Source organism: Balaenoptera ricei, chromosome X (genome assembly GCF_028023285.1).
Source record: "Balaenoptera ricei isolate mBalRic1 chromosome X, mBalRic1.hap2, whole genome shotgun sequence".
Taxonomy (NCBI): Eukaryota; Metazoa; Chordata; class Mammalia; order Artiodactyla; family Balaenopteridae; genus Balaenoptera; species Balaenoptera ricei.
The window spans coordinates 46,722,989-46,735,787 of NC_082660.1; the positions used below are offsets into that span (position 1 = coordinate 46,722,989).

Genomic DNA, 12,799 nt, shown 5'->3' on the forward strand with positions numbered 1-12,799 from the left:
ATAACCACAATGAGTTATTATTTCACATTTATCAGAATTCCTAAAAATATACAACACATGCTGCCAAGGATTTGGAGAAAATAGATCCACTCACATATTGTTGGTGGGAATGTAAAATGATACAATCACTCTGGGAAAGTTTGGCAAGTTTCTTATAAACCTAACATGCTCTTATTACACAATCCAGCAATTGCCCTCTTGGGCATTTATCCCAGAGAAATGAGAACTTATGTTCACAGAAAAAACTGTACAAAAATGTTTATAGCAGCTTTATTCTACTAGCCCAAACTGGAAACCACACAGATGTACTTCAGTGGGTGAATGGTTAAACCAACTGTGGCACATCTATACCACTGAATAGTACTCAGCAATAAAAAGGAGAAAAACACACAACTTGGATCTATCTCACAGGCATTATGCTGAGTGAAAAAAGTCACTCAAAATGTGACATACTACAGTATTCAAATTCCAGATTCCAATTTTATAACCTTCTTGAAATGTTAAAATTACAGAGATGGAGAACACATTAATGGCTTCCAAGGGTTAGGGATAGTGGCGGGAATGGAGGTAAGCGTGACTATAAAGGGGTAGTGCAGGGAAATCTTTGTGGTGACAGAATAGTTCTGTATCTTGGTTGTTGTGATTACTGTGGAAACCTCCACATGTGATAAAGTGACATAGAACTATACACACATGTGATACCAATGTCAATTTCCTGGTTTTGATATTGTATTATACTTATATAGATGTGCTCACTGAGGGAAGCAGCTAAAGGGTACATAAGACTTCTCTGTACTATCTTTGCAATTTTCAGTGTATCCATAATTAATTAAAATTTTTAAAAAATTCTTAAGTATGTTAAAGTGGTAGAATTAATAAAATAATTTGCTAAGAGCAGCTGGCCCAGCAGTATTTCAAAAATCATGCCATAAGTATTGGCATGGTTGGATACTATTACTGTCACCACTGAATACTGTATACTGGATGCTGCCCTTGGCCCTGCTACCAATGCTGCACCTAGAAACTGGATTTTCTTGCGGTTCCTGCTCCCACCATCACAGATATGGCATTGAATTCCATCATTGAATCTTTGAATCACTCCTTTCAGATCAAGTGTTAGGTTGGAATTATGACTGTGCAGTAGAAGACTTGACTCGGCAGGTCTGGGGTGTTCAAACCCTGTGCATTCCGAAAAATGTCTGCACATTCCAAAGAAAGGTCCAGCTCTTGACAAACCCCTGGGAGATAACCTCTAAGCCTTTGGCATATCGTGCCTGATTAGAGTCTCTTTGTTCACCCGGGGCTTTGGGCCAACAGATGGTTTATGTTAAGAGTATGATTTATAGTGGGGCCTTGAGCCTTGCGGCATTAGTTTGACCTCTGCACAGGCTGGAGACTGAGTAAACTAAGGTAGCCACCCAGGTGTTCCATGCCTACGTGACTGACCTCCAGTAAAATCCCAGGTGCCAAGGCTCAGGTGAGCTTCCCTGGTTATCACACATCTTGCTGGGAGAATTAAGCACTGGCCATACAACTCCACTGAGAGAGGACAACTGTAAGCTCATCCCTGTTCTCTCCTGGACTTTGACTTATGCACCTTTTAGCTTTGTGGATTTAAATCGGTATCCTTTCATTGTAATAAACCATAGCCATGAATGTAACACCTATCCTGAGTTCTGTGAGTGCTTCTAGTGAATCAATGAACCCGATGGTGGTCTTCAGGACCCCACCACACTGGTAAATCCTAGATCACATTCTCTTAGCTGCTAAGGGAATGTGCAAAAGTGAATATATCTGGCCTTTGTGGCTCTTGCAGTTGGAACTGTTACATAGTATAGAGTATACACACTTACTAAAATGTGAAAAAAACATTTGCAATACGTCTAGCTCTAAGGGATTTCAATAAGCATCTGTAGGACTGTACAAAGAAGTCCCCAAAATAATTAAGACAAAGACAACACAAGAAAAATAGGTAAAAGACTTGCATAAGTACTTTCCAAAAGAAATCCAGTAGGTCCATTCTTATATGAATATGTGGTCCACTACTTACTTATCAGAAATGCAAATTAAAACCACAAGAAGATACCAATAAAATACACATAAGATTGGAAAAAAATTGGAAAAGTCTTATGACACCAAACGTAGAGTATATCAGTCTTACTCCTGGGCATCTGATGTCATAGGAATAAATATTGAGCATTAAAATATAAGGATATATGTACAAGTATTTTATTGCAATGTTGTTGGTATATGCTCCCTCCCTCCGCCAAAACACCTGAAACCAAAATGAATTACCATCAGTGAGGAAATGGTTGAATACACTGTGGTCCATCCCTATTATGGAATATTATGCAGCAATGTAAAAGAATGAATCAGAGGTAGATTAGCATTAACTAAGATAAATCAGATGCATTAAAGTGTATATAACATGATCTTAATTTTTGTAAAACAAAACACATGGAACATGTTTGAACATGAAAGGATATTAAAATGGCTGTTAAAAATGCATGTCTCAGATGAGGGTATAGAGGTGAAAGAAAGTGGGAGGCAGTAAGTAAAAGAATGCAATTTAAAGTATGGCATATATAATGTAATCCTATTTATGTAAGAATATATATGCATAAAGTGTTGTATGAAAAGGTAGCATCAAAATCTTAATAGCAGTTATCTCAAGGTGGTGAGATTTGGAGTGATGGCTACTTAATTTCTAAAATATTTGGGTAATGTTTGAATTTCTAATGGTGAATAATAATATGAATATTATTTGTGTAATGAGTAAAAGTAAGTGAATTCATCACAGGAAAGAAAAAAGAGTGCCTGTCAGGTTTCTTGCATAAGCAGTAGGGTGGATGGTGGGATTCATTCATTCATTTTTGAGCATATAAAATATGCCAGGCATCATTTTAGGTGCTAGGGATACAGCAATGAATAAAACAAACAAAAATCCATCTCTCTAAAAGAGAGAGAAGGGCATGACTAAAGGAGAAACACAATGTGCTGAGGAGGAGGATATATGGGACCTGTTAATTGTAAAAGTACCGAGACAATTGCAGAAGTGAGGTAGGCTGTTGGATTATAGATCTAGAACTCATAAGCCAAGTCAAGAACTGGAGATACAGATTTGGGAGCAGAAAGCATATAACATGGTGTTTCAGACCTTTCCTGAGTCTGATCACGTCCCACTGCAGACACTTTACAGAGGAAGTGCTGAGGAAAAACAGGCAGCTGACAGGGGAGGTTGCTATGCAACAGATGAGGAAAGTCATCCAGCCAGGCAGAATTGATGTTGGCCCTTAGGGACCAAACGCTGCAGTTCTTCCCAGCATTAGCTTCCTTTCATATGTTGGCTCCTGGCAGGAGCTGATGCAAGAACAAATGTGAAGTGTACAAAGATCTACCTTGGATTTTTGGAGAGTATCATTCAATTTGCATCATTTCACATCTGTATATCATTTTCTGCCTTTTTGAGCCTCTCCAGTCATTCTGGAAGTGCAGCATGTCTGTTGTTGGGTAGGACCCCAGTAAGTGCTACTTGTGCTTCCCATTGAGAAGCCGGGCTCAGAGAATTCCAGTGGCCTGAGTGGGCTCATGCAGCTAGTGACACACTGGTCCAGCACCCCATCCCACGAATTGAGGCCCAGCCCTGGAAGTAAGCAGGGCAAACGTTTACTCTCAATCAAGGCTTGCCATGGCTCATATATACAGGTGCCTGATTGTCCTGGCTGCTCCAGCAGGCACCAGGAAGCCCTCAGGGACAGCGTTTGTGCCACTCATAGCAAAGAGGCCTGACGGAGCAGGGAGTGGACCCCAAGGAGCAATTTGCACACCGGGATGGACCCACGTAGAGCAGGCGGGGAGGAGGGCGCGGGGGACTTCCACCTGTGCCCTCCGGGATGCAGAGCGTGAGCTTAGGTCTCAGGGAACAGAACCCTTGCTTGTTTGGGACAGGTGTTGACAGAGCAGGGGAGGTGGGGTGGATCTGTTGCTCAAACTGGAGAAGGGAGGGTGCCTCAGTCCCCGGGCCAGCGATGGTGCAACAGGGGTTTTAGGGTCTGGAAGACCCAGGCCCACATTTTGCATTTTCTGTTTACTGGCTCAGTGTCCTTGTCTAGTTCATGTAATGTCTGTAGCTCAGCGTCTTTATCTGTACAATGGAGATGCTGACATCCACCTCCCAGGGCTGCTGTGAGAGGAAAACAAGCTCCAGCGTAGATCGTGCTGTGAAGTACACGCTGTGCCCTTCCCTCCCCTCCTCCCCGCCTCCACACACAAAATAAATAGCTGGAGCTGCAAAAGGGCAGGAAAGAAGCTAATGTTTATGAGTCTGGAAGCTGTTGGGTGGGGGGGAAGATCATGTAGAGTCACGTGGCAGGCACAGACTTTTTCTACCTCCATTAATGTATCCTCTCTGGCCATTCCTTTTCCTAGGCCCCCTAAGTGGATGAGCTTATTTTTAGCAGGAGCCTAGAACTTGTTGCAATTAGAGACCCCACACAGAGACCTCCTTAATAGTGACCTAAGTGCTGCTAGACTAGAGGGTGGAGTTGCATGCCCACCTGACAGGAGGGGCCTTGAGAGGGAGGGATAGAACAGAGACGCATTGCGGAAAAGGTAGGGGGCCGGTGTGTGGGGCAAGGGGTGGGATCTAGAGGCACAGCGCATCTGTTTGGGGGAGGGGATATAGAGGAAGGGGAGGGACCGCTGTAAACTGTCCACCTGGTTGGTGGTGGGGTGGTGTGTTGGCAAAGGGGCGGGGCTGCTTCCCGCTGCACATGCGCAGCATAGTCTTCAGGGCGAAGCTTTTGTTGGGGAAACGGGAGGGACTCTTATTTGGTCGGTCAGTTCTTGCGCATGCGTACAACCATGTGAGGCGGTGGGAGGTATATTAGGCGAAGAGGCGGGGTCGTTCTAGCTGCCGCGCTGGCATTTTCTCCTGGACAAGGAGAGGGTGCGGCTGCTGAGAGCAGAACACTGCAATCCCGATCCTCTGAGTCGTGAAGAAGGGAGGCAACGAGGGGGTTGGGGTTGGGGCCTGAGGCAAGGTGAGAATTAGCCCCCAGACAGGGCATCTTGCCCCCTGGTGCGGGCCCCCCATTTTTCATCCCGATCCCTTTACCCCGGATTCTGATCCCTCTTCCACTCCCCGAACCCCGATTCACACACCCCTCACCTGATCCTCCCTTATTCAGAATCCCTGTTCGCTCTCTGAACCCCTCCCATCGTTCAGAATCTCTACAGATTTCTCGACCTCGATCTGTACTGTTATACGATTCCTCCTGATTCGAAAACTCCATTCAATTTCCCAAATGCGAATCCCAACGCAATCTGCCTGGATTCAGAACTCTTATCTGAACCCCGATTTGAAGCTTCTCCCCGTCGTAGCTTCTCGGGATTCAGAACCTCCATCCGGACACCCATTCACTTTTCGCACTCCGATCTGAACCCCGATTTGAAGCTTCTCCCCGTCGTAGCTTCTCGGGATTCAGAACCTCCATCCGGACACCCATTCACTTTTCGCACTCCGATCTGGCCCGTTCCCCTCACATTCAGCACCTCATCCGCCCCCACAATCAAACCTCAAACACCACCATCTCCTCAAATTTGTTCCTTCGCATTTGCCCTCTGTAGTATAACGCCCAACTCCTCCTCCACACCCCCCAGGCTCTGCTCTTGCCAGAGGGACAAGAACCATGTCTCAGAAAATGGACTGTGGTGCGGGCCTCCTCGGCTTCCAGGTGAGATCTCCACTCCCCTCCCCACCATTTCCCTAGCCGACAGTCCCCCCCCCCCCGGGCCCCTTTGGCTGTCCAGACGCCTGGATCCGATTTTGCCTTCTTGGTGCCTAGATGCCGTCATTTTTCAAATTCCCATGGTTTAAGGGCGCGGGGTGGGGGGGGGGGGTCGTCCCTTTTCAGCCATCAGTCCCTGCTCAGAGAAAGGGGAGACCCTGTTAGTAGTCAGGGCAATCTGCCCAGAGAATGCTGGTTGGGTAAGGAACCTTTTTTTTCCATAGTCCTGAAGCTTGTAGAGCTCTCTGCCGCCCCCTCCCCCAACCTCCCGCCTCCACCCTCCCTTTCTCCAGCATTCCCCACCCCCTGCGACCCCCTTATTCTCCTCAAGTCCTCAAGGCGGCACTCTTGCTCTGCCTCCTCCTCCTGAGCTCCTACCTCACTCTGCATTGCCCTGTTCTAACCTCACTCCTAGATCAGCACCCCCCCTCCACTTTGGCCCCACCCCTTGTTTAGCCCCTGCCCCACTCAGCCCCTACCAAAAGGTTTGTTATCCCTTAACCCACGCAGGCCGCTAGATCTCTTCCTCAGCCTTCCTCTTTTTGCACCAACCGCTCGCCTGCACCTCCCCTGCGTGTTCTCTCCCGTATCCTCCCAACCCCACTTCGCAGACCCAGAGATTTAATTTTTTTTCCCCTGTATTTGCAGGCTGAGGCCTCCGTGGAAGACAGCACCTTGCTTATGCAGACCCTGATGGAGGCCATCCAGATCTCAGAGGCTCCACCTACCAACCAGGCCACAGCAGCTGCCAGCGCGCCGAATGCTAGTCCTCAGAGTTCACAGTCCCCAACAGCCAATGAGATAGCTGATATGCAGGCTTTAGCAGCTGCCACTAAGCCTAAGACAGCTTTTAAGGCCCAGAATGCCACCACAAAAGGCCCAAATGCTGCCTATGATTTCTCTCAGGCTCTTAATGCCAAGGAGACTCCCAACACGCCGCCTACAGCAGCCTTTAAGTCCCAGAATGCCCCCCCAAAGGGCCCAAATGCTGCCTATGATTTTTCCCAGGCAGCAACCACCAGTGAGTTAACTGCCAACAAGTCGGAGATGGCCTTTAAGGCCCAGAATACCACTACTACGGTGGGCCCAAATGCCACCTACAATTTCTCTCAGTCTCTCAGTGCCAGTGAGATGGTCAACACTCATCCCAAGACAGCCTTCAAGGCTTGGAATGACACCACTAAGGCCCCAGTAGCTGATACCCAGACCCAGAATGTTAACCAAGCCAAGATAGCCACTTCCCAGGCTGACATAGAGGCTGACCCATGCCCAAGTATCTGTGAATCTGATGGTGCAGCTGCACAGACATCAGCAGATGGTTCCCAGGCTCAGAATCTGGAGTCCAGGACTATAATTCGGGGCAAGAGGACCCGCAAGGTGAGATCCCTGCTAGTCCCACTTTGCTTTGGGGGCTCCCTTTTCTTCTCTGAGGTTGTTCATTTGTTCTAAACAAAACAAAACTGAATATACATAACTGTCTGTATTTGACCAGGTTGTAGGTGTTAATTCCTGTTCTCTGAGTGTCCACAGACTAATGGGGAGATGAGACATGGACACATAATATATACAGCCTGTATGTAATTCACTTTACATTTTGAAGGTAGCCACCATGTGTTAGGTCTTGGCCTAGGCACATTCACACAGGTTATCTCACTCACTAAATCTTCAAGGTACCTCATACCAGCTAGGGATCATAGTTTCAGTTTTATGAGAAGGAAACTAAGTCCCAGAGAGGTGAAGTGACTTGAGTGATTTGTCCAGGGTGGTACAAGCAGAGCCAGTGGTGGACATGGGAAGAGGAGAAGCCTCAGGCCCCACCCTTGGGTTGCTCCTGGCCTGGTTCAGAGATGAAACTCCTGCCTGGAAGACAGTGAAAGACAAGCCCAGGACTCAGGGTGACCATTGGCTAGTGGGTCAGGCTGTCACTACAGGTGAGGGTTTTAGGGGGCCTTCCTGGAATAGATATGGTGAGGACATAGAAACAGTTGGTGACCCTGACCTTCCTTTTCTCTGATGATGCAGATTAATAACTTGAATGTGGAAGAGAGCAGCAGTGGGGATCAGAGGCGGGCCCCACTGGCTCCAGGGACCTGGAGGTCTGCACCAGTTCCAGTTACCACTCAGAGCCCACCTGGCGCACCCCCCAATGTGCTCTGGCAGACCCCATTGGCTTGGCAGAACCCATCAGGCTGGCAAAACCAGCCAGCCAGGCAGACCCCACCAGCACGTCAGAGCCCCCCAGCTAGGCAGACCCCCCCAGCCTGGCAAAACCCAGTTGCTTGGCAGAACCCAGTGATCTGGCCAAACCCAGTGATCTGGCAGAACCCTGTGATCTGGCCGAACCCCATTGTCTGGCCTGGTCCAGTTGTCTGGCCGAACCCTTTGGCCTGGCAGAATCCACCTGGATGGCAGACTCCACCTGGATGGCAGACTCCACCAGGCTGGCAGGGTCCTCCAGATTGGCAAGGCCCTCCCGACTGGCCACTACCCCCCGATTGGCCACTGCCACCCGATTGGCCGCTTCCCACTGACTGGCCGCTCCCACCTGACTGGATCCCCACCGATTGGCCAGTTCCACCTGACTGGCAGAACCTGCGCCCCTCACCAAACCTGCGCCCCTCTCCCAACTCGCGTGCCTCACAGAACCTGGGTGCCTCACAGCCCCGAGATGTGGCCCTTCTTCAGGAAAGAGTAAGAACTGTAACTCCCCAGTCACTTCTCCCCCCCACCCCTTGCTCTTTTCATTGTTGTCTTTCCATCTATAATTCAACCAAGTGTTCTGTAAATATCTTATAACTTTAATGATTTCCTTTTTCCCTCCCAGGCGAATAAGTTGGTCAAGTACCTGATGCTTAAAGATTACACAAAGGTGCCCATCAAGCGCTCAGGTAGGTATCCAGTGCCCTCTCCTGGAGCTCTGCTCTTCCCCTCACCCTGTGCTCTGTGGACATCTCTTTGCTTATATGTCCCCTCCTCTTCAATCCCCTCCTTCCATGGTTGAGTCTTCCTTTTTCACTGACTGTGCTCCCCTGGGCAGGTCTGGCAAAGAGGTCGCAGCTCTGTGACCCCTGCTCAGCTCAGGTGCTCCCTCCTCTCTCCTACAGAAATGCTGAGGGATATCATCCGTGAATACACTGATGTGTATCCAGAAATCATTGAACGCGCATGCTTTGTCCTGGAGAAGGTGAGAAGGCAGCCCTGAGGAACAGAATGATGGGGAAAGGTTTCTGGTTTTTGTTTTTGATAGATATCACGGGAAAGTCTTGATTTAAAAGATTCATGGGATTCCTACTGGGAGTTTAGGGCAAGTCTCACAGGGAGGCGAAGGAGTAGCTGAGTGTGGGTAGTACTGAGTGTGGGTAGCTTATGCTAGATTTTGTAATTTCATAGTCTGTTTTCTTGTCCCTGTAGAAATTTGGAATTCAGCTGAAGGAAATTGACAAGGAAGAACACCTGTATATTCTCATCAGTACCCCTGAGTCCCTGGCTGGCATACTGGGAACGTAAGCTGGGAAAGGAGGTGGAACATTGCCTTTCTCAGTGATGCTTTTTTCCTGGAGTTTCGAGTAGGTCAGGGTCCAGGATTCAGGGTCACATAGCAGGTCATGGGCAGACCTGGGGTAGAATTATCCCCTAGCTGAGGAATACTGGGGAAGCTAGATGGGTAAGCTGCCTGGGGTGTCTCATGCAAATGACTGCTGAAAATATATTCTTTTTGTACTTCTTTAGGACCAAAGACACACCCAAGCTGGGTCTCCTCTTAGTGATTTTGGGTGTCATCTTCATGAATGGCAACCGTGCCAGTGAAGGTGAGTGGCTGGGCCAGCAGCTGGGGGTTGGCTACCGCCTGATTTCCACGCTCATTTTCCGTCCCTTGTCTCCCCTTGCCTCCCATTGCAGCTGTCCTCTGGGAGGCACTACGCAAGATGGGACTGCGTCCTGGGTATGATTGGGCTCTCTCATCTCTTGCCTGTTTATATCATCCTTTGGCAACAGAGGATGGTCCCAGGATTGCATCAGCCTGGTGGTCTAAGGGAATTGGTTTGGGGAGGTACAGAGCCCAAGGATGTGACCTGGGTGGATGGGGAAATAGTCCTGACCTCTCTGCCTCCTCTCTTGTCTCTGACCTCTGTGCTGGAAAACTCTTTTCTTTCCTTGCAATGTCATAGTCTCTGATTATGGATCCCTTTTTTTTTTTTTTTTTGTTACTATCAGGGTAAGACATCCTCTCCTTGGAGATCTGAGGAAACTTCTTACTTACGAGTTTGTAAAGCAAAAGTAAGTGATGCCTAAGCAGCTTTGTCTGGTCTTCATGAATTCTGTGTGCTGGTCAGCCTCAGAAAGCCCTTTCCATGCTCATTTCTTATACTAACTATACCTATACCTATGCATATACACACACATATGTACGCAGGAGTATTTATTGAGTATACTCCTTGTGGTTGGATTTTCCTGCAGTATAGTGATCTTGCAAGTGGAGCCTGTCCACCACGCCCACAGTAGATATTCCAAAGGCTGGGCTTAGCTGAGGCTTTGCAATGGGCCTATCTGTGGTTCAATGACAAGATTATAAGAACTTGGAGCTAGAGTTATAACAGAGGGGGTGAAAATAAGTGTTGTCCTTTCTATGACCCTACACAAGCCACCCTCCAGGCCTAAGTGACTGCTTTGTGTAGAAGCACTGGCACAGGAATTCAGAGGCCTGATTATTAGAGGGTAAATCTGTGTTTAGGAATGAGACTGGGGCGAGTTGCTACCTGAAATCTGGGATGTCAGAATCTCAGATTATTATGCATTGATGGACTATCATTCTGCCTGGGTAGAAACAAAGGCCTTTCTCCTCTTTCTAAGGTACCTAGACTACAGACGAGTGCCCAACAGCAACCCTCCTGAGTATGAGTTCCTCTGGGGCCTCCGTTCCTACCATGAGACTAGCAAGATGAAAGTGCTGCGATTCATTGCAGAGGTAATAGAGGAACTGCAAGACTCGATAGGTTAAGGGATGAACTATGACTTTCTGGGAAAAGTCCAGAGCAGGAATGAGATTTTAGGTACCGCACATGGTAGGTACCACATTATTGGTGGTATTTGTTGTTACTACATAAACAGTATCACAAAGTAGGATGCTAAATATATAGTAGGTGCTTCATAAATATTAACTAATACTATTATGGGTTTTATTTTCTACTCCTCATCTCAGGTTCAGAAGAGAGACCCTCGTGACTGGACTGCACAGTTCATGGAGGCCGCAGATGAGGCCTTGGATGCTCTGGATGCTGCTGCAGCTGAGGCTGAGGCCCGGGCTGAGGCAAGAACCCGCATGGGGATTGGAGATGAGGCCGTATCTGGGCCCTGGAGCTGGGATGACATTGAGTTTGAGCTGCTGACCTGGGACGAGGAAGGAGATTTTGGAGATCCCTGGTCCAGAATCCCATTTACCTTCTGGGCCAGATACCACCAGAATGCTCGCTCCAGATTTCCTCAGACCTTCGCCGGCCCCATTATTGGCCCTGGTGGTACAGCCAGTGCCAACTTTGCTGCCAACTTTGGTGCCATCGGTTTCTTCTGGGTTGAGTGAGATGTTGGGTAGGTATATCACTTTGGATTGGGCACTTAAGGTCATTGGGAGATACAGAATCCATGGGAATGTATTTATGTGCTCTAGCTGGGAGTCCTAGGAAACACGTGGTGGGGAGCTGAGGGAAGTATGGGGAAGCAGTATTTATTTATGTTCCTTACTATTTGGTATATAGCATTGATTTTTACATTTTTTTTCTTTTTTATATTCACAGATATTGCTAATCAGTTGCAATAGTCTTTCCCCTGAGTGAGGCTGAAGCCTCAGAATCCTTCTAAACACAGCTATCTAGAGAGCCACATCCTGTTGACTGAAAGTGGCATGCAAGATAAATTTATTTGCTGTTCCTTGTCTATTGCTTTCTTCCCCCCTTGTGTGCTGTCAAGTTTTGGTATCAGAAATAAACGTTGAAACTGCAAAGTGAATTAGATGTGCTCCCTGTTTTTTTTGTGTTTAGGGAGAGATCAACATGTTTATATGGGAGAGATGGGGCCTCAGTTCTAGCCTGAAGGGCGGATCAGCTTTCTGACTAATGGATAGGGAAACAAAGGAGGGATTGATGAACACGAATGTTAATGAGGTCTAAAAAAAAGTATGGTATTAAATATCACTGAAGTGACTCATATGTGATAGATATGCTGCTAGGTGTTTTGAAGTGACATTAAAAGATGAAATAATGAGAGAGGGTGTAGGTGGTCAGACAGTTGCATTTAAGAAGACAGAGGAGGTAGAACTCCAGGTAATAATAATAAAGTTCGGAGAGTGGGTGGTTGAAGGTGAGGGAAGATAACTGTTCCTGGAGATAATGTTCTGGGGACTCCAGGGTGTTGGTTGTATTATCCATGTGGAAAGTGAAATGACCCCAGGATGGGGGCAGGAATAGGAGCAGAGAACATGATGAGCCAGGTGCCAGAGTTTCCTGTGTGAGAAGGAAGATCTCATACCCCTAGTCACATTGCCCATAAAGGGGCAGTCCCACTGGCGCCCCTTACCTCTGGAAATGCTGCCCAGGAATCTGCCTCTAGAAAGCCTTCACAATCCCCACCCCCACAGGAACAGGGCCTCATCACAGAGACAAGGTCTCATGCATAGTGAAGGAGGCCTCACAATGGCCACTTCTCCCCGTCCTGCAGGGAGAAAGAGGAACCTTTGTTGCTCAGGGAACAAGAATTGAGAAAGTAAGACAAAGCTCCATGCAGAGCCAGACAGTCTTTTGGCTGTGACTGTGAACGGGGATGGCTTGAGCTGCTGAGGTCTTGCTGGAAGCAGAGCTCTCTCGCGGAGGATCAACTTAGAGGCCATAACTTCCTCAGAGGTTTAGTGTTACCTAAGCATATGGGCAAGGGCAGACGCAGGAGCTCCTGGGGTAGAAGAAAGCAGGAGCAAAGGCAATTTAGCCTCCTGGGAAGGGCTCAGTAGTGGGCAGGGACAG

General features: G+C 47.8%; 1 protein-coding gene across 4 annotated transcripts in view; it reads left to right on the forward strand.

Annotated features, from left to right (window-relative positions):
* The window catches only part of MAGED1 (MAGE family member D1), a 70,994-nt gene extending 59,202 nt beyond the window's left edge, over positions 1-11,792 (forward strand). For 3 of the 4 annotated variants that reach the window (XM_059910894.1, XM_059910898.1, XM_059910896.1), the window contains 12 exons: positions 5,662-5,735; positions 6,438-7,166; positions 7,812-8,480; positions 8,614-8,677; positions 8,894-8,973; positions 9,201-9,292; positions 9,519-9,598; positions 9,690-9,732; positions 10,005-10,067; positions 10,641-10,755; positions 10,990-11,375; positions 11,582-11,792. In XM_059910894.1, the coding sequence (XP_059766877.1) occupies positions 5,691-5,735; positions 6,438-7,166; positions 7,812-8,480; positions 8,614-8,677; positions 8,894-8,973; positions 9,201-9,292; positions 9,519-9,598; positions 9,690-9,732; positions 10,005-10,067; positions 10,641-10,755; positions 10,990-11,367 (2,358 nt within the window). In that variant the 5' untranslated portion in view covers positions 5,662-5,690 and the 3' untranslated portion in view covers positions 11,368-11,375; positions 11,582-11,792. Of the gene's footprint in view, positions 1-4,892; positions 5,043-5,661; positions 5,736-6,437; positions 7,167-7,811; positions 8,481-8,613; positions 8,678-8,893; positions 8,974-9,200; positions 9,293-9,518; positions 9,599-9,689; positions 9,733-10,004; positions 10,068-10,640; positions 10,756-10,989; positions 11,376-11,581 lie in introns of those variants that run through there. The other variant, XM_059910897.1, reaches the window with a different exon arrangement.
* Positions 11,793-12,799: the final 1,007 nt, after the last annotated feature.